The sequence below is a fragment of the Nomia melanderi genome, chromosome 1, assembly GCF_051020985.1.
Source record: "Nomia melanderi isolate GNS246 chromosome 1, iyNomMela1, whole genome shotgun sequence".
NCBI lineage: Eukaryota > Metazoa > Arthropoda > Insecta > Hymenoptera > Halictidae > Nomia > Nomia melanderi.
Window position 1 is genome coordinate 36,290,176 of NC_134999.1, and position 25,212 is coordinate 36,315,387.

General features: G+C 49.7%; 1 protein-coding gene across 20 annotated transcripts in view; it reads left to right on the plus strand.

Annotated features, from left to right (window-relative positions):
- Positions 1-25,212, plus strand: part of FoxP (forkhead box transcription factor P) — a 273,351-nt gene that overhangs the window by 160,244 nt on the left and 87,895 nt on the right. For 19 of the 20 annotated variants that reach the window (XR_012999999.1, XM_076373490.1, XM_076373448.1 and 16 more), the window contains one exon: positions 2,295-2,429. Coding sequence is in view for 19 of the 20 variants with exons in the window: in XM_076373448.1 (XP_076229563.1) it covers positions 2,295-2,429 (135 nt within the window). In the remaining variant the exon portion in view is untranslated. Of the gene's footprint in view, positions 1-1,212; positions 1,872-2,294; positions 2,430-25,212 lie in introns of those variants that run through there. The other variant, XM_076373509.1, reaches the window with a different exon arrangement.

The following is a 25,212-nucleotide window of genomic DNA, read 5'->3' on the forward strand; positions in this document are numbered from 1 at the left end:
TGGCGCGCGAGTGAAAGGAATATTTAAGGACACGCCGTTTCGACGAATATTTCGTCCCCCATTTCCGGTTCGCCTATACAAACTTGAGCCGGTGGTTCAGGTTGCGTCAGACAACACGTGTACACACAGGCACGCACGGCCGTACGGTGTGTGCGGGAAACCTCCTAGCCGCTCGTGTACGCTCCGTCCATACGAGGGAAAGGAATATTCATAATTTACTAACAGTTGCGCTGATTGAACGGTCCCCGTTACGATTCTCCGCGCCGAAAATCTTTGATATCCCGCAAACACCGGACTTCCGTAAATACCCTTTGATCTCGCCGACACCGTTACTCCAATAATTCCGAGCGGTCCCTCTCGCCATCGACTCCCCTCCATTCTCTCCCTGTTACATACCGAAGGACCAACCCCTTTCGCATACCACCCTCAAACATCAATCAAGAATATCCTCCACTATACTCCAAAACCTCGAACTACATAATCACACAGAATCAACTAAAATTCTCATCTTCCAATAGAAAAAATCAACTAATCTCCAAGCAACTCCACTTGCCAACCCCACAGCACAAACTCCAATTCCGATCGATCCAATCCCCGCGGAGTCCCCAAAGAAAACCCAATCCAAGCCGGAAAAAAGAAACTCGAAAACAGCGAACCGTGCACAGAATTTCGCGCGCAACCGCCGCCCGCGACGCGTAATGTTCGAGCGGAGGCGAGCATATGGGAAGAAGACGGCGGTCGCTAGAAAGAGAAAGCCCGAGCGAACGTTAAGTCTCCGGATGGTCTCTGTTACTCGCTGGTTCTCGCCACGCCAGTCAAGCCGCGGCAGAAACGTGCCTCGTATATGATGTACTGGTCTTGCCTGGCGGCGGTGGGGTCAGGGACGTGACGAAGGGTGGGTGTTACGGCGGGGCGAGGAGGGAAAAGTCTTCAGACACACCGGCCGCGCGCGCGGGCCGGCCGGGGGGATGGCGGGACGCGATAAGTGGGGTTGGGAGGGGGGGAGAGAGCGAGCGAACGGAGTGACAGAGAGGAGATGCCGATGGAAGAGAGAAGGTAGGGCGAGCACAAGAGCATAGAAGACGTAGTTAGCCGCTCTGGAGGGGGGGGAACGAAAGAAAGAGCGCGATAGAGGGGGCAGGAGAGAGAGGGAGGCCTGAAAGCAGGCCTGTTGGTTGGTTTCAACTATATTTGTTTATATTTACACAATAAGCAACAGCCTCGCCGGTTGGGCCGCTCGGCATGCCTGTGCCGCTTTTAGTGTTTAGTCCTCGCTACTCGGTCGCCGCGCGAGAACGCGTCGCTTTTCGTCTTCCTTGCGGAGCACGGTCGCGCCCGGTGTGTTTCCGCTTCTACGACCGCCCCGTTGAAAAAACCCTGTGCAACCCTACGCGACGCGATCTCTCCCTGTGCGAGTCGCTCGCGTCTCCCCGCGGTTTGACGTATCGAACCACGTGTACCACTCCGCGAGTGTATGTGTGTGTGCGTGTGTGCGACTCGATTCCACCCCGCGCGGCCACCGCGAAAGCGGAGCTAAGTTGAACGAACCCCGCGAGACGATTCGCCGAAGAGTGTTCCGTGCCCGCGATCCACCGAGATCCGCGTCGGTTTCCGGTGCGATGGATCCTGCGGCAGCGCGCGGGCGCGCGAGTTTGCGGTGACCAGTGCGATCGTTGGTTCTTGTTTACTTTTCGAATTCCGTCGCCGTCGTACGCGTTGCCTCGCTCTCGTTGCGGCGCGAGAAGTGTTTTCGAGCGGACCGTTCGCTTGCCGGAGACTTTCAGTGTTCTTGTGAGGGTTTCGTACGGTTTCTCGAGGCCGGCCGTGGATGATTCGCAGGCGACGACACGGGGAAGTGGATTTTTGAGGAAGTAAGCGTCCACGAATGATCGATCATCGTTTGAATCGGGTGATCGTCATCCGCGCGCGGGCTCGAGAGGTTATTTCCGGGAAATCTGTATATTATTAGCGACGAGTAACACATTGTTGCTGCCGCGTCTCAAGTGCATGGAACCGAACGAGCCAGGCGTGGTCTAAAATTGTTCCTACGCGCATATCGGGTAACGAACGCGGATTTTCGGTGGCTTCGCGAACGCCGCTATCGTTTTCTCTTCTTTCGCCGTGGATTTTGTCGCTTGTTGGGTCGGGGAACGCTCCGAGACCGGCGAAACGATTTCGGATTGACGTAACGCGGCGGCATCGGGATCACGTAGCTGCCGTGTTGGTTCACGGTGAAGTTCACTGCACCACGGAGCAAAGGCCTTCGATTGACGTAACGATGATCGTGATTTCAGGACGATGGCATAATGGATCATGACACGGACGGAGACGGCGCGATCAACTTGTCAACGTCGCAGCGACCCTCCGTCGCCACCACCCCTAATGGTGACACCCCCGCGTACGGCCAGGATCAACAAGACAACGACCAGGTAGGGAATTATGATACCGATATCGCGATAAGATTGCAGCGACCCTTATATGTAATTATGCTGAATTTGCATTAGCATTCGAACGTGGGAATTACTATCGAACCCAGCATATTGAAACTTTAACACTTCTGACGGGAATAAATCAACGTAAGGGTTTTCCGAAGTCAACAAGACCTATAAATCTACATAAAATATAAAAAAAATTTAATTTTATAGTTCACATTTGGTAACTGTTCCGAGAAACACTCAAACAATACACAAAAACGAAGTCTAGTTCCATAAAAAGCTCGTATAAAATGATAAAATTTACACATCGCCTACAAATCATATTAATGTCGCGGTGAAACATCTGTTCACCTGATAATACTCGAGCGTTCGAGGAATCCTCTCGACTCCGTAAAACAATAGAATCTCGGAACGATACGAATCTAGAATGGAGACCCAGGTCGGTCGTAGTTGGAAATCGAAAAGGTAAACGATTGGGGGTGGATAGTTCCGCGATACAAGCCTCGGCGAGCGGGTAAACCGATAGCGATCCTTGTTGAGGGGTCGCGGATCTCAAACCGAAAAACTTTCGCCGCGCGGTAAGTCGGCCCCGGGTCGCGATACTTCCGAGGCGTTTGACACCCAGCCGCCATAAAATCGAGCCCCCTGATTTCAAATTCAATTCGAAATCCCGCGTTCGCGGCTGAACGCAATATACCGGGCGGGTCCCCGGATAGCGGCGGGAGCGCCGCCGAGGGAAACAAATGTTTTATGGCCCTTTAAAGCGGCCTTTTCGACGGTTCCCTTTTCGGATACAGGGGGAGAGGGAGACGTTACGGTCGCCTGGCGCAGGTATAGAGAGGCAGCCACCTCTAGAATGCATATATGCGTGACACACGCGGCCCGCTCGGAGCGCCGAAAACCCCGACACGTTGCACGCCGCCACCGGGAACGCATTCCGTACCTCCGAGAACGCGACAATTGTCTCCGGAAAAATTTCTTTGGCGACCCTCGCGCCGTGCCGGATTATTTATGGACGCTTTAAGGCTTCTTTGACGTTGAGCTCTCCAGATGCTCGGTGTACTCCGGCCGCTTTTTTCTCTGTTCTTGTTTATTGCGCAATCTGGTGTAGTCTCTCGCGGTGTATGTGAACAGAGTGGAACTAGTAATGTAAATTTCATTTTTAACCGTTCGAACTTTGAAATTCTGCGGATATTCGTAGCGTGGTTGTAACATAAATCAACGACCAATTAGAATCGTTTATAGATAGACAAACCGATCGAGACAATGTAGAAAAGCTGAATTCCCCTGGAAGATTTAGTAGAGATTGAATGTATTTACAGAGGGCACGAAAAAATTCAATGGAATACCCGCTCCCTGTTCTAATATACAGTTCCATTATCGGCTATAAATCGTTCGAACGGAAATATTAAACAGATCAATAACACTCGCAGCATTTCCAGGTGTCTCGGATATTACAATTAACCTCCCGAAATAATTTATCGAATAATTTATCCCCGCTATTTTTCGCGGATCGGAATTCCGTCGATTTCCAATATCTCCCCCCTCCCCGCCGGCCGCGGCCAGCGGGTAGATCAAGAAATATAGTTTCGCTGGTTCGTATCGCGGCGTTTCGCGGGACATGTTTGCTTAATTTCGTTGCCCAGGGTACGCGCGTGGGAGATTCCTCGATAATTCAGCGTCCATCGATAACGCTCCGCGGCGGGAATAAATTATTTTAATAATCGCCCGGCGGCGAGGCGTTAGGTCCGCGCCGCCGCACACGGGATATTTTTATTCCGTGCCGGCGTTTTTCACACCGCGCGCCCCGTTACCTGTGTATGCGTGTGTGTACGTGTACGCTCGCGCGCGGGCGCGTGCAGATAGGTAACGGTGAATATCAAGTTCACGTGACGCACCGTGTAAATACGTGTGCCACCAACACGCGTGCGTGAATTACACATGCGACACGTACATCTGCTCGCCTGTTGGTTACGTGTAAACAGAGATTCGCTTATCGTCCGCCTGACACGTACACATAAGTGTACGGGAAACGAGACAGAGATATTTTTCGGATTATTTTAACGACACACTGGTCTAGTTTCGCCGGTACAGTTTCGCTCGGGCCGTGCTATTCGGAGAGAGAGAGGGAGAGAGAGGAGAAAAAAAAGAATCTAGTAAACTTCGCCGTTCCCCATGTCGCGCGGGACGCGAGCGAACAGTTGAGTAATTAGCCGCTTATTTAGCTTTCCCATTGACGTAAGCGTCGCACATCAATAATACGGATACTGGAAATATAAATTATCGAGCTGTCGTGTCGGACAGTTGATAGCTGGGTGGCTATAATTGTCAGGCTAGTAATTCCGGAATTAACGGCAGTCGAAACGAATGGTTCGTAGTTTATTATATGCGACGGATTGCCAGTTTTCTATTGGAATATAGATTAACTCTTATTTTGTGTTGTTTCGAAAATTGTAGACGAGTGTCTCCATTGTTAAAGTATCTTGTATTGTAATTCATATATTACATATGTATATGAAAATGATCGAAAGGCGACTGACCTTTCGAATAATCGCAACAATTACACGCGAAAATCTCTCGGCAAGCAAACGGAGAAAATGAAAGATCATCGTAAAACAGAGCGAAGTTTGCTCGTCTTCTTTAATCAAGAAGTTAACGTATTTGTTCTTGGCATCATTATCTTCGGTGTGTTTAGTTTAACGTTTAGTAAATCGCGTCTATATTGAAGCAGTTATCTTGAATCGTACAAGCAACCGAGGACCTCTCCAGAAGCGTGAGATTCGAGGCGGTTCCAAGATCGAGTTTTAAGAAACTATCAAGTTCTGCTGACCACTCGGCAGCCCGACCGCGGCTTCCTGTCCTCCATTGTGTAAGCGAGGGGTCTAGCCTCGCGGCGAGACCCTGCCACTCCGGAGGACTGCTGATGCTCGAACTTGCCGGCTGTCCGTTAACACCTTCAATTGTTTTCCCGTGCCAATTATTTGCAATTACCGCGCGGAATCCCATTCTTCTCTCGTTACCGCGGTTCCCATTCAAACGAGCGATTCATCGAGGTGTTCGGAGTTCCTTCCATCAACCCTCCGCGGATTTGATTATTGCCGAACCTCTCTCCCAACCTGTTGACTGGCCGATTTTTCCGCGGGTATTTAGCCCTGCCACGTTTACCCATCCGCGACGCTAACTCGACGGAACGTTCCGTTAACCACGGACAAGGAATTGTTCCCCCGAATGGCCGCCATTCGAATATTATAATATATTTCAGGATTTCCAATGAAAAACTCTCTTTATTGCTCTACCCTTGCAATCACGATTTCTGGACGTGCACCTTATCGAGATTAATCGATTCAATTAATTAATAACATGGAATCGATTTGATCCACTTCGGAGCCCGAGGAACTCTACTAAAATATAACTTGTACCGATACCGAACTGTGTCAATGGAATTATAATGCGAAACTCTATTTGCAATTTAAGAGGGGAAGCCGATGGTAGCTAAAGAATAGGGTTACGTATGAATGGGTGAAGTTTTAGGTAAACAGGTTAGATCGATGGGAAACAATCGAGAGAAAAATCGTTTGGTATAGCCAGCCGGTAAGTGATTCCGAGAGCTCCATTACGGCCACTGTGAAATTCATGCGCCGGTGTTAGCGGCGAAGACTGACGCGAAACTTGGAGACAAGACTGGCCGCACAAGTTCCGATTCCACGCACTCGACGTTGAATTCCCGGCTGTCACGTAGACCGACCGGCTAAGTTTCTGCGGTTTCGAGTCGATCGAAGTCCTGCGGGGTTCGCTGACATTGTTTATAATTTAGGAGGTTCCTCGGTGGTCGGGGCTCGCTCGCGTAATATCGGATGACGTCAGTCGGGGACGGAAGTCTTCGCCGGTGTTTGACGAATCGGCGAATCTCATAAACAGATCGATACCGAGCTTAATGAAACTGCAATCGAACTCGAAATACACGGACCGCGACGATTAACCTTTTGACTCGAAAATACTTGTTCGTCAATGAGATTTTATCGGGTCTTCGTTATGTTCGAGAGTTACCATTACTAAACGATATTCGATTATTCGTGGTGTCCATAAAGAAAAATGAGGAGTAAAAGAGAACTCATCGACCAACAGCGTATAAAGTCAATTTCCAATGCGATGTTTGCTTCCCTGCATTAATTTGTTTGCCGTTAACCGAGTTTGTTAATCATCTAAATTACAGACTGCACAAAGTGATATTTGCCGAAAGATTTCTGTATTTAACCGTGTCAGTGGCGCTCGTCGTTACTATAAATTACTTCGAGATCTCCGTCGTCGAGCCTCGAATTTGCATGCGAATCTTTTGTGATCCATTTCATCGCGGCTCGCGATATATTGTAGCGAATTAAAGGGGATAGGCGTGGGTGGGATAATTCCCCGTTCATTTCAGGGAAATAAGATATTCGCGAGTCGCCGAACGATCTATTTATCGGTAAAGACGAGCGGGAGCCGCGATTTTGGCCTGACCCGTGGAAAATAAAACGGCCCGACCTGTATCCATTTTGATATAACGCGGCTAAACTCGGTAGGGCCAATACGGCGAACGCGTTTTAATATTAGCTCGATAGTCGATACTTGAAATACGGCTTAACTCCTTGAACCCTTCGGAACGAGGGGACAGAAAATAGAATTCGACGGACACCGTTCCGATGTAGCCTTGTGGCCCGTTCAACCTTCGATTTATACGATTGGCAGGAATCCTGTGACGCGTTTCGTGTCCTGCATTATCCTCTCCTCCTGCGAGATTAATCCGCTAATGATTCGCTCCTCCGACGAATCGAATATCGAGAACATTAAGCATTCAGCTCGATATGAACCGTGATAAGCACTACGATCAATCGTCATCCCTATTTATCCCAAACAAGATCAAATTCACTCTCATATACAAAAGCACAAAGTACACTAGTAAATTTCAATTGATCTGTGAACGAAGAAAATGAACGAAGAATAAATCAACGGAACACGAGTTCAACGAGACCACCCTAAAAAACTTCCCTTAATTAATACCAAGATACAAATTGCCAAGATTCATCGAGTGCCTCGGAACGAGTATCCAGCAGTACATCTGCCATTGCTTATTAATAAGACTCGTGAATGGAAATCGGTTGACGGAACGGTTTCTAATGAAGGGACAAGCGTCCCCCGGGAGGGTGGAAGTTCGATGCTGGACCGTATTAAAACGCGCTCCGCCCCGATCGTCGCTGAAATTCGCCGAAACGGCGTCGCCGCGACGCGCCGCTCGAATTTCCCGTGATTAAACAAACTTTCGCCGCGCGGCGGCAGTCGGTGTCAATATTTCATTAGAATCGCGAGGCCGTTTATCCTCCGGTTAATATCCAAACGCCTCTGCGAGGAGCAAGAATCCGAAGGATTCGGCCGGATAAGACCGCCGCCGCCGCCGTCGTGGCTATTGACGAGAGGGGTGGTTAGGGTTTTGCTCTTCTCTTGAGATGCAAAAAGGGGTTGGTTGCGTGTATAAGCGGCGGGAAGGAACTCGCCCGAGGAAAATAGAAAAAAGGGGGCGCGGAGGAGAGCGGCGGCGAACGAAGGAGGGAAAAGAGGAAAGTCCCGATGAAAGACAAGCGAATTCTCACCTCCCCTCTCTCACGGATCGCAAATTGCGGATAGGCTGTCCTTTCCAATCAAGCCTGCTCGGGCATCACCCCGCCGCCCTCTCCCCTTTTGCTGCCCAATTCTTCTTCTCCATCCCTTCGCTCCGATATACTTTTCCACCCTCAGCCTGTTTCCCGCCCCGCAGCCACCCCCCTTTTTCTGTTCGAGTGCCTATAACCAGGCTGCAGCCTGATCCGCGTCCTCTTCATCTATCGCTCGCTCGCTCTCTCTCTCTCTTTCTGTCGCGTCCTTTCCCAGCCGAATCCAGCCCGTAACTTTTACGTAACACGCTTCGCTATGAATATCGATGCCCCGGGAGTTAAGGAGAATTCGCTTTTCTGTAATTGAAAGAATTTTTGTCGTGCTGAGCCAGCTGGCCTGCGCATAAAAGCTTCCTTTCTTCATCCGCCTGCCTCCTTCTCTGTCTTACTCGCGCTCCGGCTTCGTTTGCTTTCTCTTTCCCTTCTTTCTGTCTGTCTTTCTGTCTTTCCGCCTTTCTGCCTTTCTTTCTTTCTTTCTTCCTTTCCCTTTTTTTCACTTTTATTCTGAAACGTCGGAGGCTTCCTGGTCGCGCGGGCGCCGACGACGTCGGATAACGACGGTGACGAGGATTTTAATAAATTACCGGGACCGTCCGCTGACTGGCGACTTCTTCCGCGCGACACCCGCGCCGAGGAAGATCGAGCGCGAATCTCTCCGCGACGAAATACGCTTACCTCGCCTCCGCGGCCCTCGGCTCGCTCCTGCCGGTGGAATTCCGCGATTACTCGCAATTGCCTTTTCTTATTTCGCCTCGCCACCGTGATAGATGTCGGAATAATGAAACGCGACAATTGAATTTCTGCTCCGCCTATCTTCTCGGTTTCTGTGACGATATTTCTAAAATTCCCTGCTCGGAGACCATTATTTTCTTCAGTTTTTATACATAGCGCTGGGATATGTTAGAATCTTCCCATTCCTAAGTCAACAGTCCTTTTGGAATATGAAACTTTACCAAAAACTAGTTCAGAGATACGGGACAACTTATTACGAGGCAGTTATTTCAGTTTTCCCGTTGCTCTTCCTCAAAGCGCATCAAGGTCTCCCCACAAGCGACCCACTGTGCGCCAAAAAGAACAAACATAGCGTCGGCAACATTCGTCGGACAATCGATCCCTTGTTGCATTCGTAAATTGTTGATAACTAATGCATTCAGCGGCGGCGCGCTGTATTTATTTCGGGATCGATCCCGTGTTTCGCTGTCTGTCAAATTCCCGAGCTAAATCGTCGGCGAACGGGTAGGGAGTCTGTTGCCGGAGGAGGAGGGAGAGGAGGAGGGAGGTGGATCACCGAAATTCCCGCGGTGAGATAGAAGTCGGTAGTCGAAGTTCGCCACAACATCGTGACGTCTCGCTAGGAGCCTCGCCGTCGTCCTGGTTTTATCTACATTATTAACCGGTCGAAACCTCACGGCTGTGTACTTAAATCCAATCTAGAAATCCCACCCTTCTTAGTCTCTCCCACCTTTGCTACCCCCGAGGAGCGAAGGTCGACGGAGACTGGCAAGGGCGATTACCCTCCATTATTCACACGCTCGATTCGAGCTCGTTGAGTGATACCTGAGAAAATCTTGTCGAACATCCGACCTACGACGATGTCCTCGGATTCTTCGGGGACCGCGGTATCCTCCGGAAGGGTCGATTGGATAAGATTTTCCTAATTCGCGATTAAGCGCGTGACAATTTTTCCTAATAATATGCTTCACTAGAACATCTCACGTGAGTTCTTATCTTTAACCCTTTGCACTCGGAAGTTTCTCATTAGAAATGTTTAACCCTGTGCACTCGGAAGTTTCTTACTAGAAATATTTAACATTCTTTGACGAGGCAAAGACGATATTCTTTGAGATTAACTCGAAGAGAAATGGCCGGTATACTGAGGAACTATTTTATTCTAGTATTTCACGTATCACGGGATTATACAAAGTTCAACATTAAATATCAGATTCTATAGTTTCACTGTATCAAATCAGGAGTGCAAAGGGTTAAGATCCTTTCACGAGGCGAAGACGATATTCCTTGAAACTAACTGAGAAATCGCAAGTACATCGAGAAACAAAGCTATTTCATTCCAATATTTCACGTATCAAGGCTACAATAATAACGAAACAATCTTCGCACACTCCGAACTGTGTCAGAATCCACGATTAGTTCGCCCCAAATTTCCTCGGACGCAGCCGGCGACAGAAAATACGTTTCCAGTTGTATTTCAGACGCGATCGTAAGTGTCCGTCACAGCTAATGGCGCGTCGCGGGAGACGGACAGCTCGCCGCGCGTAAACGCGATTCCCGGAGTTTTTTTTATGATCGGCGTCGGTTGACAAAACTATGCGGGGCTCGGCTCGGCCACCTGAAACAACTCGCTAGAGAATCGCGGCCAAACATTTCGTGTCGCTGCGTGTAAACCGCATCGGATTCCGCTAAATCTCGCCTCTCTCGCCTCTCTTTTCGCTCGGAAATCTCAAACAGCCGGCCGGATTCGACGGCAACACCTGAAACAACCGTTTCCCTCGGTTCCCCGGCGATCATTAAACATCTCCACGCCGTCCGCGGTGATCCGCGCGCGATGATTCCTCGCGGGAGGACGGGGACCGTGCTCCGAATCGTGCGAAGACATCGGGAAAACGTTCGCGGACAGATAAGCGGCGAACGGGGTGGGGGCCGTACGTTCGAACGGTCGCCTCGATTGGCGGATAGACGATCGAAATAAATATATATCTCGCGAGGCGTACAACAGAATATTTTCACATCTGTTCGGTTTTATCTTGACGACCGCGCACACCAGCGAACTCGGTTACCTTATCGGGCTTATCGCCGGTGCCGCGGCAGTGGCGTGGCAAGAGCTAAATCCCGTCACTCTTTTCGCCACGATTTCGCGAACGCTCCCGAGCCGAGAATCTTACTTAATCTCGTCATCCGAGCGACGCTTTCGGCGTTTGCCGCGTTTAATCCTTTTCTTGATCATTTTCGAGAACGTCTCAAACGCGGATTATCGGGTGATTGATGTTTTAATAACGACGCGGGATTAGGTCACTCGAGTAGATCGCAGATTTCATTCGTTTCGAGTGTATAGAGTTGTAGGCGAGTCGGTTTTGTAGATAATTTCAGATCGTTTCATGGGGAATCTCGTTTAGCAGATTTGTTAGGATCTCTTAATCAGAGAATTTTCTTTTATTTTAAATACTGTGTATTGGAACGTGTATGATGTTACTTATCGGTACATCTAATACAATTATCTGCGACGCATTTAGTAATTATCTCGTTAAAGGTTCATTATTGGGTTTGTCGCTTTTGACAAATTTCTTGGGTTCCGTGGACAACAGGGGATGCAGCCGTCCCAAAATCTTCCGTGAAGAAAGGATCCTCGGACCGAGGGTTTCCGGGGACATCGGTGCCTCAGACAGCGAAACTTAATTAAAAGCACGCGCGATGATTATTTGCCGAGGCGGGCGTTCACCGTTTATTTTGGAAATTGCGTCGCTGCAAGCGATTCCTCGCTAGCCCCTGGAATCCTCGGCGCTTCCTGGATCCTCCGGCTGGATTTCGGGATAGATCCCCGAGAGTCCTGCACACGGGGACGGGAATAACTTGGCGAAAGTTCCGGCCAAATAACAATAACCAAGAGAAACACTTTCTTGCTCCGTTCTGGATAATCTGACGCCATTTATCGCGGCAGAAACTGGCGTCCGTTGCTCCTTGAGTTGTTTCCTCTCTTGATAGTCCGGTAACACTTCGCCAGTTACATTAATCATCCACCGCGTATTCAAAACAAATATTCAAACATCAAACAACACGAAAATCAAATCTCCCCGAAATCCAAAAGAATCGAAACAACCAAAGATTTCCTTCAATTTTCTCAAGCAAGCTTCGCGATTCGGAAGTCGCGAATAACGAGCGAGGTTCGATGCGAATTAAACTAAAGACCCGTCGATCGTTCGGCAAGAAATTACGGGCCGCGGTGAAAGGGCCGATGTAGAAAGGAGGGCCTGTTTAACGAATTAGAGAAGCCGGAGGGTCGGAAGCTCCGGCATAAAAAAATGTGCATACGATGGGAAGAGTTTGTGGATTGTCGAGGAATCCGGTTGAAGGGAAATGAGGGAAGAGGGATGAAGAAAGAGTGGTCTCTCGCGCGCTGGGGGATAGAAATAATGTGAAAAGGAGGGAAAGAGAGTGAAGAGGGAGAGAAAGAGAGAGAGAGAGAAGAGAGAGAGAGACAGAGACGCATCGCGGGAAGAGAGCGAAAGGCGAGGGGGGCGAAGCGTTGGCTAGAATAAACACATAGATGTTTTCTTTGTTCCTCTAAACTAAACAACCAACGAGGAATCTAAACAGAGGCCAGAACCCAAATTCAATTTGGTCGCCGCCTCCATCTCTACCTTCAGCTGTTCTACGGGACGAAAGGTATCCTTCCTCATCCCTTGGCTCTCTTCCCTCGCCCATTGTACACTTAACGCCGCCAGGATGGTACCTAATATTTACCGCGGCTCTCCCATACACGGTGACCGATCCGCGCGAGCCTTTAAACAATACACGCCAGACGTTTAATGCCTAAGGTAAGCCCTCGCACATCGGGCCGCCGCGCGCACATGCGTTATTTTTCTTTGCGAATCCGCGGCTGATGAAAGCCGCTGTTCAATTAATCGGCCGATCTTTATTAGCGATACGCCGGCGTTTTATCGGCTAGCCGCTTTATAAAAGATTCAGGCTGTTCTGGAAGCTAGTGGCCTGGCTTCTGGGTTAGGTCTCCGGTTGCTTTCACTTATCTCGAAGATGAAAATGGGTCGTATACCCCGGTGAAAGGTTCTTTTGCTGCTTTTTTCATCGGTCTCTCCTTTACTCTTGCCTTCGCTTGGCTTACAAATGTAAATATAGATCGGACTGTATCGTAGAATATTCTTTCTAATAATCCTTACTCTTATGGCGATTGACTTTATTTATACGCAACACACCTTTACATTTCGATTACAATTTTCCTCTCTTAACCCCTTGCCGTACAATGACGAGTGAGACTCGTGACGAGGATTCCTAAACTAATTTAACAAGAATCAGTGTTGTTCATTACCCACGGATCAAACAACTATTTTGCTATTATTATCATTTTTGGCTTTCGGGTGAGAGCCGTGTCCAATAGGAATATTTTCCCAACGTTTCGCCGGCATTGCAGCTGGCTTCATCGGGGGGCTAAAGGCACACTAATACTGTGAAAATGAATGTAATAATATTCCAGGCCGTGAAAGCATCAAGACTATTTTGCTATTATCAATGTATTATCTGCAAATGAAATTTCCACCTGAAGTAGATGGAAAATTTAATACTTAGTAACGAAAGTAAATAGTACGCCAAGGGGTTAATCTTTTCCTTCCCATCAGAGAATCTTCGAGAATTCCAAAACGGTTAATTTCCTTATACGATCTCGTATCCAACAAGCCGCGATGACCGCGCGAAGAGGCGCGCGCTAAACGCGAAGCGACGCCGACGTCTCGCCCGGCGAAGAAAATATAACGAGGCGAAAGTCTATTAGGATTTTCATTTGCTGAATAAACAAAGCTCGTCGCGAATCGTTTAATACGGCGGAGAGGAGTTCGCGCGTGCATACGATAATCCCCCGGCTTCTCCGGCCGTGGAATACCGATCGCGTATTTTTCGCGCGTGCACCCACACACGACGTTTATTGTGCCGGCGCGTGCGTACCCGTCCGGTGAGAACGATACCAGACAGACGGACGTCCTAGCGAGTTTACCGGCTGGCCAATGTCCACCCGTGAACTCGACGTTAAAGCGACGGTTTGTCGAAAAATGCCACGCGCGCGCCGCTCCCTCGCCCCGCCGGCCCTCCGCCTCCTCCCATCGCCCCCCTCTTGTGTACCGACCAAGAAGCGTTCGTTCGATTGTCGGAATGAAACCCGCCGTTTGTTTGTCGAACACGCGTGCTTTCATGCGACGTCCGTATGGAGATCTCTGTTTGCCCCAGCGGTACTAAAATCGTCCGCTCACCTACGATTATACTTATACGAGACGGTTCGTTGCGCGGAGGGGCGCGCAGGGTGCGCCGTCCTCCGGAATCCGCTGCGGTTTTTTTGCGGAGTAAAAATTGAATCGGGAATCGATACATCGATTCTGTATTTATGGTATTTCTCGGTGGTCGCGGTTGTAACTTGGAAAACGGTATCAACGCTGCAACCGCCGAGCACTTAAACCGTCTTTGTAATGTTCCCTCATGGAAGCTATAAACGTGAACTCATTAAGATTTCAGTTGGTTTATATTTCGGTTTAGGTAGCACCAAATCAGCTTCTTCAGATTTCTTAGAGAAGCGTCTGTACCTTCGCGTACTCTAAAAGAAGAATTTAGGAATTGGTTGACCTACCTAGTTCTAATGGTAATGATCTTTAATAATACTAATATTAAAGTGACATTAAGAGAAGCTTTCCGACTTTCAATAGAAACTATTCTAATTGCGAAGCTTGAAATCGAAGAAAGATAATGTACAAAGTTTATCGAATACTCGAAGCATCGAGATCCGCTGCACCCTTCCAAATCAAACCACTCCACCCCCGAACCCCTAATCCGTAACACCGTTAATTCGATCGATCTCATTACCCGTCGAAACAAAAGGTATCAGCTTCACAACAGGCTGGGAGCGGGTACCGCGGCACGGCGAACGGTCGAAGGTTGGGTATCGCGGGGTTGAAGGACAGGCTGCTCGCGGCGGAGGGGGCAGGGGGCAAGTCGGAGGGAAACAAAAAGTGGAGGTAAAAATTAAAAAGAATCTCTCTGCGATGCCCGGACTGCAGAGAGGTAACGTGTGCAGGTCCTTCTCATCCCTTGGCCGGAATAAATGCGTACATCCCTCCATCCTCTCCCTTGTAATAATCCCTTCCGGTTAATCTGCTCGAATGTAGCCTGCAGCGGGCGAGTCGGTATCCGATGAACGGAGAGCTCCGGTGCACGCTCCTCTATCAGGCTGCACGTCGACGAAAGCGGCGGCGGCCGGCCGGCCGGCCGGGTTTCCTACGCTGTTCCGGTACACACTTCATCCTTTCGGATGGGTGTGCGCGCGCGGAGCTCGACAGACCCCCTTGTTCTTTCGCGAAAAACGAATAAATAAATAGATACGCCCCGCGGAGGGAGATAGCGGCGGCCCCCCGTCGAGCAGAGGTCGGGCAGGTGCAGCGGCGGCCGAAAAAGAGAGACGCACGACGCGCTCCCGAACGGGATACGTTGACGGGCCGTAGGTCGAAAAAGAACGACAACCGGCACTTGATGGCGAAGAGAGCGCGGAACGTAGGCGGCGTTGTAAATTATAACTTAGTTTGCGCTGCGAGCTCTCTCTCTCGCGAGCGCGCGAGCACGTGCCACCCCTCCGTTCCCGGTGAAAAGTGAACCGGTATTTTTCTTACGGATATATGGCGCGCGCGGAATTAATCGGGAGTTGTAAAGACAGTTTACTACCCCCTCGAGTAGCTCGGTGACAAATATTTTCCGGGGAGCTGTATCGCGAGCTCTCGCGCGAGTTTAAAGCTTGCAGAGTTTCTCGTTTGCTGCTCTTTGGTGACTTCTAGGGTTTATTCTTGATTAACACGTTCCGTGCCACGTGTACCGTTTGTGGTACACGCCCAGCTTTTCTGAGGAAATATCTTTTGTGGAACGTGTGGCAAAGAATGGCAGTACACGTTGCGAAAATATACATAAAAGTCACCAAAAACTTGAATGTAACTTAATATTTCATTTAAAAAATCAGTGCATTCATAAGCAAGATAGAACAGAAATTTCCGGTGGCACGGAATGTGTTAAAGAATTAATAGAAATACTGAGGGTGGTGGTGAAGTCGTGGGTTTTACTGTTTCGAGTAGATTTTGGTGTTCTAATATTTTTCATAATAGAATTATTCTAAGACATTTATTCAGTCGACTGGTTACTCGATCAATTGCTAGTCTTGCACCGGTCTTCATCCCTCATTTCATGCAACCAAGACCACATCGCTGCAACCAGAGCAAAAGGAGCGGAATTCCTACGGTACACTTGCTAGTAAAACAGGGAAGCTCGCGAGACTTAACGAAACCGTTGCAAAGCGGTGCTCCGCTTCCGGTCGTACCGGCCCTCGTTCCTCGAGAACCCTCCGGCCACCGCGAAGAACGTGCAAAATAAATCCCGCGCTTGTACCCCGAAAAAGAGTGATCCTCTCTCGAAACCCTCCGAGAGGAACCCGCGAGGCTTTCGGCGGGGGTTGGGGAACGCAAAAGGAAGGACAAGCGTAGCCCCCTCGTTGCCTTGGTCTATCCGAGGGCAAACACGGCGGCCGCGCAAACGGTTACGCTCGAAATTATAACGACGGAGAGTGTGGAACAGTTCGTCCTCCCGTTTTCCCAGCAGCTGCCGCTCCCTCTCTCTCTCTCTCTCTCTCTCCCTCTCTCGTTTTCTCTCACTCTCTCGCCCTCTCACCTTTGATTCCCGAAAAAAGAAAGGGGCAGAATCTCCGAAAAAAACAGTGGAGAACGGTACTTCTCTCCTATATCTATAAACAAACGGTCCGCGTAACCTCCGCGCGCGAGTGCTCGTTTTTCGAGGTAACACGATATATTCCCCTCCGTTCTGTCGGTCTGTCGGTCGGCCTGGGGCCCTGGGCAAAGAATGTTAAGTAGTCCGCCCTCGGCTCCTACCTACCACCTTTCGCGCAACCCCTTCCACCGTTCGCGTCTCCCGGACCTTTGCCGATCCTTTTCGTTCCCTGATATTTTCATCTATCCGTGTAAATGTACTTAGCGTGGGCGCCTCGCTCTCTCGTCGGGGCTTTATTACGTGAATTTGGAAGCGCTGTAAGCGACTGCACCCCGGCTGAAATAGGAGAAACCGTGGCAGGAGGCGCGCGGCCGGGCGGAGGAGGCGGTTTTTCGTGGTGGGGAGAGTAGAAGTAGATGTACGTTTCGCGAGAGGTACGGGTTTCGCGCGGCTCCTGGGCCGTTGGAGGGAGTAACGGGGGGTGGCGGCCGGGGTAGCCGCTGTACCATGCCAAGCTCTGAGAGGCCGCCTCTTCATCCCCTGGATATGCATTTTGCCCCGAAGCCCCCCCGCCCGCCGCGTCGCCGTTCCTCACGAGCTGCTACCTCTGGCCCTGCGCTTCTCTATGATATCCTCTGCACGGCTCTCGCTCTGCTCTTATTGCCCGCGCGCTCACTCCGCGCTCGCGCGCACACCCACGCCGCCAGGTCCTTCTGCGACCGTGTGCGTGTCGAATTTTCCGGGATACCTCGCCGCGTGCCCGAGAACACGTTCCACGGGAGTTGCGGGGCTGGATTGTCTCTTGCGAGCTCGACGGACGGGTACGATGGGAGATCGTTAAGACTTCTGGAGGAATCTTTTGGAGTCGGCTCCTTGTTGGGATATTGCGATCGATGGTCATTACGAGAGATTTGGTTTGAAACATCTGAGATTTGTTTTTCAGTTGAATCGAGGGAGTTGTAAGGAATTGTGGGATAGATGAGATTTTAGTTGGGAATGATGAATTGTTGGGGTTTAGGAGATTAGAATATAAGGTGGAGTGTTTGTTGAAAGCTTAATTGGAAGGAAATTTACTGGGTAATTGCAGCGGTAATAAATATTCTGCGACGCCTTGGTGTTTCTTGAGTTCTGACGAACGTGGTCGCAGGGTATTCTGTTAATTATTCAGCGGGGAGATAAGAGGAATAATTGGATGTAATTGGCAAATAGTCGAAGACGATATTTACAGATGTTCGTAAACGGCAGACGTCCGCGCGGGCATTTTAAACTTGACCTAAAAAAGAATGACCGATAGCGGGCATTAGCGAACGCGAGCCAATAAACGGATTTCATAAATTATGATAAAGTCACGGCGCGCGGGTTTTCAGGTACGCGACAACGTAACTGGGGGTACCGCGGTTCAGCTTTTGCGAAACACGATTAAGCAAACGACGGGCTTATCTGCCATAATAAAGCGGCTACGATAATTTTTAGTTATCGCGCCGCTGAAACGTGTGCTCGTTCTCCGTGCCCCGTGATAGTCGTCCCGTGAAATTGTTTAGCGTGTTTTTCTCTCCGTTTTTCTCATTAACGCCGGCAATTGTCCCCGACGACTCCATTCGAATTTTAATATTCCACTCGAAATACGAATTACCGGAATGAAAAATATTTAATCGTTCCCTCGGCGAGTCACGGATTTCCACCGTTCCGCTGCCAGCAGCGACTTTCCAGAATGAATGCATACACTCGAATACAAATAACGAAATAATAATCCTACAAAACAATGGGGTATAATCATTCTTATTCTCCCCCTTTCAGCCGGACTATAATTACCACGAGCACTCGAATATTTTCGACTGCACGGAAAGTTGGCAATCGCAATTTTCTAACGACACGAACATCGTATCCGATCTCTGACAATCCTGACGTCTATTTCCAGTGAACGTCACTTCATTTGATATCGTGGATTATTACAGCGCGCATCTCGGATTCATTAAATCAATTAGAATTTGAATAATATAAGGGAAAAACGATGGAAACGGACGCGGGAATTTCAGGTAACGAAAAAGCCTGAGGATCGTTCGAACGGTTTTCCTCGGAGGACGGGAGGTACGCAGTCGAAGGAAAAAAACTCGGCGTACCGCGAACGGTTGCTTATTCGCCGCCGCGCTCTTTCTTCTCGTAACATGTTAACACGTGTTGTTTATCGTACGTCACGTATCGCCGAGGCCAGTGTACATAAAGCAACGTCGCTTCGCGGAGTCGTGGGCGGGGTGAGAGAGGTGTTGTGTTTCGCGTGTACAGCACCGTGCGCGTCGCCGCCGACGTAGTCGTGGCCGTCGTTGTCGATTCTCGTAATGCGCCGAGCCACTTGGCCGTTCCCGTCCGCGTCGTAAATCAGCAACGTTGCCCGCCGCACGATTTCAATTATTTTCGCTTCCGTCGCGCGGCCGAACTCGCCGTTACATCATACACACGCGCCGCTACCGTGACGTGACTCAATCACCGCTAAAAACCGGCGAAACCTTTGATAAATACGCCTCTCTTACGGTGAATTAACCGGAATAAATTATCATCCGCTCCTTGCTTTCTAATTAATGGATGTTCCTAACGATCGACTTTCCGCCGTTCGCTCCGCGATCAGTCGATCTTCTCCGCGAATGCACTCTTGAACTTTCCGCGAGAGAATAGGGGACCCAAGCGAATCTTCAAAGTGAAATGAATTGATTGCAAGACAATGGAATTTTTCGTGCTCCCGGTAATCGTTTCTCCTCAGTTATTTAACGAAATTGGAACTGAGAAGTCGAGGATCATCGCGATTGCACTTTTACCTTCTTGCATCTTGCAGGGACCAAGGAAATTCGGTTCGTCCTATATGTCAGCGTAAAGCCGGAGTTGTTACTCTGAACCAGAAACTCCGCTGATGTGAAAGCTCCCGTGGTTCTTCTACTGTCGTCTAACCTTAAATTACATCGTAATCGAATTGCATTATAATATCATTGAAATTTGATGCATCGCCGGTGATGCGATTATAACTCGTGTTAACGAGATTCCCGTTCGGGGGTCGATGATCTTCGATTTCCCGGCGTGTGTTTAACAACAGTGCCGTATCTCTCCGCAATTGGACCTTAAATTCGTTTTGCTTCCGGCCGAACGGCTCCGGTGAAAAGGTTTAAACGATTTATCATCCGTGAATCGTGCCGCGGTCAGACACTTCTTCCGCAGAGCAGCGAAACTTTCGCAGCCACGGCTCATCTTGTCTCGTCCGTTCTCCCCTCGCCCCCCATCCGCTCGGCGAGCCCCGCTTCCGCCCTTAAATATCCAACATTTCATTTCATTCTTCGGCCGGATCCGTCGCTCGGAATTCACGCTTGGAAGTCCCCGCGGATGCCACCTGTAAAGATTTACCGAGAGGACTGGGAAGATCGCCGGAGAAAAAGGGACGAAGGAAGTGGATCTTCGACTATTAAAGCCTAAGTATACAAGCCGAAGGTTCTCGGTCCTGATTCAGGGGGTCTCGAATCGTCCTCGCGCTAGCCGCTCTCCAGGAGAATTTTCAAATCTACGAGTGGTCTACCAACGTCTGCTTGGAATTCAGAGCAGTCGGCAATTAAACTTCAAAAGAATCTCGGCGAAAGCTTCTCGATTCTAATCGGAGCGACTCGAAACGATATTAACTTTGAAACAAGCACCGAAGATCTACGAAATTCATCTATATGAATCCGAAATTCACTCGCCGCACGTCGAGAGACTAAAAGTAGAAATATCCTCGAATAATTCCTCGCTGATAACGAAAGATATATATCCGACTTCATAGGAACCGCGCAAACAAAGTGCCGCTAAAAACGTCCAACAATCGTCCGCGGGATCTTTCGAAAATGGAGTAACTGGGTTGGAAAAGAACGTCTTCCATAAAGGTCGAACAGGATTGACAGGGTCACCTGCAGCTCTCCTTAATAATCCCATCCATTCTAGACTCGTATCCGGAGAAATTGATGAGGAGGTGACGATGCGACGGAAGAGGCACGAGCTAAGAGCCCGGAGAGCGGCTGATACGAAAGGCCAGGAGCAAACGGGAAAGAGAGAGAGGAGAGACAGCGAGGGACATATAGCCCACTTCGTTTCGGAGAGACCAGACCAGACCAGGGGGCACTTAACTGCCCGCGTCACAATGGAGTCTTTCGCATTATAGCGTTCAGTGTCTTGAGGCCTATTCAGAGAGGCTCCGGCTCATTCTTTGCCATTGTCTGTCTCCGGCTGGTTATGGAAGCCTCCTCTCTAACCTCCGTAACCTTCGTTTTCTCCCCCTCGCCGTCGTTTCTCGCTGCACGTTACACACCCCACGAGGTTGCGCGCCGAACCGCTCGGCGCGGAGGGCCCGCCGAGGCCGCGCCGGATCTTTATGCCGCCATCTAATTAGTCCCGGCATTTAACGGCACATAAATAAGTTGAACACTATTGAATTGTTGATAACGATAGCCCGCTACGGTGACAGGCGGTTCTCGCTGCTACCCCCTGTTCGCAACTGTCCTCTCTCTCTCTCTCTCTCTCTTTCCCTCGTTGTCTCTTCCTGCCTGTATCACTCGTATCGAGTCGCGTCAACCCTTCCCGTCGAAGCGCTCCGCCCGTTCATCGGGGGATATCTTCGCAGCCTTTGCTTTCCCGGTCTTTGTCGCTCGACCCCTTTTGTGTAGGTGTGATAGCGCGGGAATCGCGATCGGGACGAACCCTCGTCGCGCATTCCAGGTGTTTTTAAAGTGCCCGATCCTGTCTCCTTCTAACCCGCCGCCGTTGATTTATCGGGACAGCGACGGACGCGTTAATTAGAAAGTTTCCGCTGGTAAATGCCCCGCGATTACAAGCTGCATCGAAGAAACAGTGTACAACAACCTTGGTAATAAGAGGGTTGGCGCAGGAGGACGAGAGGGTGGAAACCGGCAGCCGCGGCAGTTGCCGTGATGGCCGTGGAACAGATGGCCGATCAGATACCGAGGATTAAGCGAGGAGTAACACAACCCCCCGGAGCCCACCCGGAGAAATGTGTATTAATTTTTCAAGTTTTTTAATTAGCGAATGTCTCCGCGCTCGCCGGCTTTCGGCCGGGGACATTTATATTAGAATGGTCCTCCGACACCCTGTTTCCTCGTCTCTCTCTCTCTTTCTCTCTTGCTCTCTCTGACTCGCGTCCTCGTCTTCCCTTCCTCTTTTCTTCAGCCGACCGCCTTCCACTTAACTCTCCCACCGTTTCCAACAGTCGGTTGCACTCCGGACTTTCCTCGAGACTGATTCCTCTCCTAGCCACCCCTTTCTCATTTTTCATCGGAGACTTAATTCGTGATTTCGGATACTTTCGACTAATTTATCGAGGATTTTTTGCGTGAATCGACCCCTTGTAACACGGCGCGAAACGACAGATTTTCTATGAGACAGTTTTCTAACAAGCTTTTCACGCAATTATTAATAATTTCATTACATTGAAATTACTCACTCACGTTACTGTATTCGCACGATCTTAGAATTATTCGATACCATGAAGCTCCCACCATGACAGTCGCAGTGTCAATCGTGGTTTACCGTAGACTCTTATTCCATTTCCACGTCCCGATCAGCATCGTCGCGGATAACGAACGGGGAAAGGTGCGAATAACGAAGGCGGGAATAAATCGGTCTTAGCGGGACTCGAGAGAGACTTTATATCCCGGCAAAGTGGCAAGCGGCGGGAAGATAGTGGGTAAATTCAGCGGCAAGAATAAAGCCGGCCGGATGGTTTACGAAGGGAAAGAAGAAGATCGCGTTTGAAACTGAATGGAGATTCGACGGGGTTTTCGCTCGATCCGCGCGGCTAAAATGGGTGGCGGTTGCGGGGGTGGGGTGGTTGGATTGACTCGGTCGTATTTATTGCTCCGTACTTCTGATTTTCATTGGACCCCGATGCTTCCTACCCCCTGGACTACCTCCGAGGCCTCTGTCTCTCTCATTCCCTCTTCCTCCCTTTCGTCCCTCTCCGACTCACCCTCTCGAACCCGCCGTCATCTCGGCTCTCGTTCACCCCCGTATCGCGGAGGCGCACTCCCGACAAACAATGGCTCCCATATAATTGCTTTTATAGCTCAGTGAACGCTAAATATTCCATACTTTTCCTTCTGCTCGACGGGCACCGTCGCTCGTTCTCGATCATCGGGGAACCGATTGTGTAAATAGAGACGCGAGGTCGTTCCCGGGGCGACTTTGTTTTAAGACGGGATCGGGAGAGCCCGGGCTTTGCCAGCCTTTCAAACAGCCGGCCCGGGATTGATCTTCGAACTTTTCAATGGAACAACGACGGGGAAAATATATCGATCCCGATTCCGGCTCGATACACTGTACCGGAGTTGAATAAATTGTTACAATTTGCTTTCGCATCGAACCATAACAGACGCCAACTTCTGTTCCTCCGAGATTGAACGGTTTTCTTCTTCAACACGTTACAACGCGGTTACCTTTTCGAACCGAAGCACTCGCAATGAACGTGAAACGTTCGAAACAATAAATAATGATCTAACATCAATGTTCCTTCATTTCCTACAACTTCATACTAACAATTAACCCCTTGCCATACCATTTAACCGGGCAAAATCCGGGCCGTAATTATGGCGACCGATATCTCACTTGTGTTGTCACGTCGAGTCAGACTCGTGATATTTATGTTTGGTCCAAAATTTTGATCACGAGTCAAACTCGTTAAAGTAGGCAAGGGGTTAAAGAACAGTACAACTCAACAAGACCTCCGATTAATCCCTTAACAACACAAATACCAAATTCACTACAGTACTCTCCAAATACCAAACACAATCCCCTAAATGAATAAACTTCAATTTCAACCGAATATTATTTACCTAATCCCCAAACCTTCGATAAATCCTTCATCCAGAGGATCCGTTCTCAGTGGTGTATCTCGGTGTCCAGAAAGAAATTTCAACGACCACGGAGAAAGTACTCTCCAATAACACCAAACACAATCCCCTAAATGAATAAACTTCAATTTCAACCGAATATTATTTACCTAATCCCCGAACCTTCGATAAATCCTTCGTCCAGAGGATCCGTTCTCAGCGATGTATCTCGGTGTCCAGAAAGAAATTCGAACGACCACGGGGAAAGGTACGATCCATCGGTGTCCGGCGAGTTTCGACGAGCTTACCTCTGACGGGAAGAGGGACGGCAGCGTGGATCCTCTTTCAGCAGGCGGACGCTATTTCAGCGGACGGCGGTGTGCACCGCCGCCGTACCCTGTCGACAATTCCGCACCGGTAGAGAGAGGTCTTTTTGTCATTCGGCCTCGTAGATCTCTCTCCCGTAGCTCGACCACCTCGGTGGCCACTCCAGTTAGCCGCTTCCTCCGCTCCATCCCCCTTTTTCGAGGTCACCCTCCCAGTCTGAGGGAACCGGCCTCACACCTAGCCGCCGATACACGCGGTCCGGCTTAAACGCGGCCACTTGCGCGTCGCGCGGACGGATTCGTTCACGGCACTGCCCCCGGGTACCGTAATTTTCGCAACCCCGACGAAATCAGGGGCTGCTTCTTTTCACGGGCGCCGGGAATCGAACTTTATTGCTAAATACCATCCGATCAGCAAAACCACTCCCCCTCTTCTTCCTCGGACCGCTTTCCTCCCGCACTCTGGACACCGGTGTCCGCCCGACTTGGAGTCGTCACCTCCCCACCGAGGGAGAACGCGCCAACGGAAGCGTGGGTAGTTAAGGGCTACTTGCGGGGAACGGTCTTTTCGTGTCCCGGGGAAATTGCTGCGCTTTCATGCTTCCTTGGTAAACGTGTCCCTTTTTCCTCCGTGCTTTTGACTAATTCTCCCGCACCCTGGATCGCTTCGTTTCCTCACGGCTCCTTTGACTTTCGATATTTCGGGATTTTCATTCCTGCGAGGGAGTTGAAATCTTTGTGGTTCTAGAACTTACGCTTGGAATTTCAATCTGATTTCTCGAGGAAAGAATTATTTATTTGCGATGGATTAAGATTTATAGAAGAGATGCAATTCGTTTAAAGGGAAGAGAGGAATTTTGGTGTCTTAGAGGTTTCATTCAGCGGGAGGTAGAGGAATGACTTTTTTCGACGCAGTCCCGGTTTTCTCGTCCGCGCCGCAGGAAGTAGCAAGCTAGGCAGCAATTCATCTCTCTGTCGGTTCGAGGCTTGATCCATACGGAAACACATGCCCACCCTTTCCACTGTAAGAGGGCCCTACCCTTCCAGACAGTCTAGCTCGCGCAGCAAACCAGGGTAATGGTTTCTCGATTAAGCCATGCTCACAATGGGATTAAAAACGACCGGTAGACCGCTGCTGACCGTGCCTTTCGTAGTTCGAACTATCCCTTCGTGCGAGAGCGACAAGCGTTTGTTTAATCTCTGTAGTACGGCGACGTACACCGTATTCGCTGATCACGTCGCGCTGCTACCCCTTGCGAATTAAAGCGCGCGATATACAGTTAGTGTTCGCTCATATGTTATTTTCATACATTTTCATACATTCCATGCGTCCCCGCGTAACCTGGCGTTTTATATTTGACTGTTTTAATAAAGCCACCCGCGCGAGAGCGGCAGTCGCCTGCGCAAGATCCTAATTAGACAA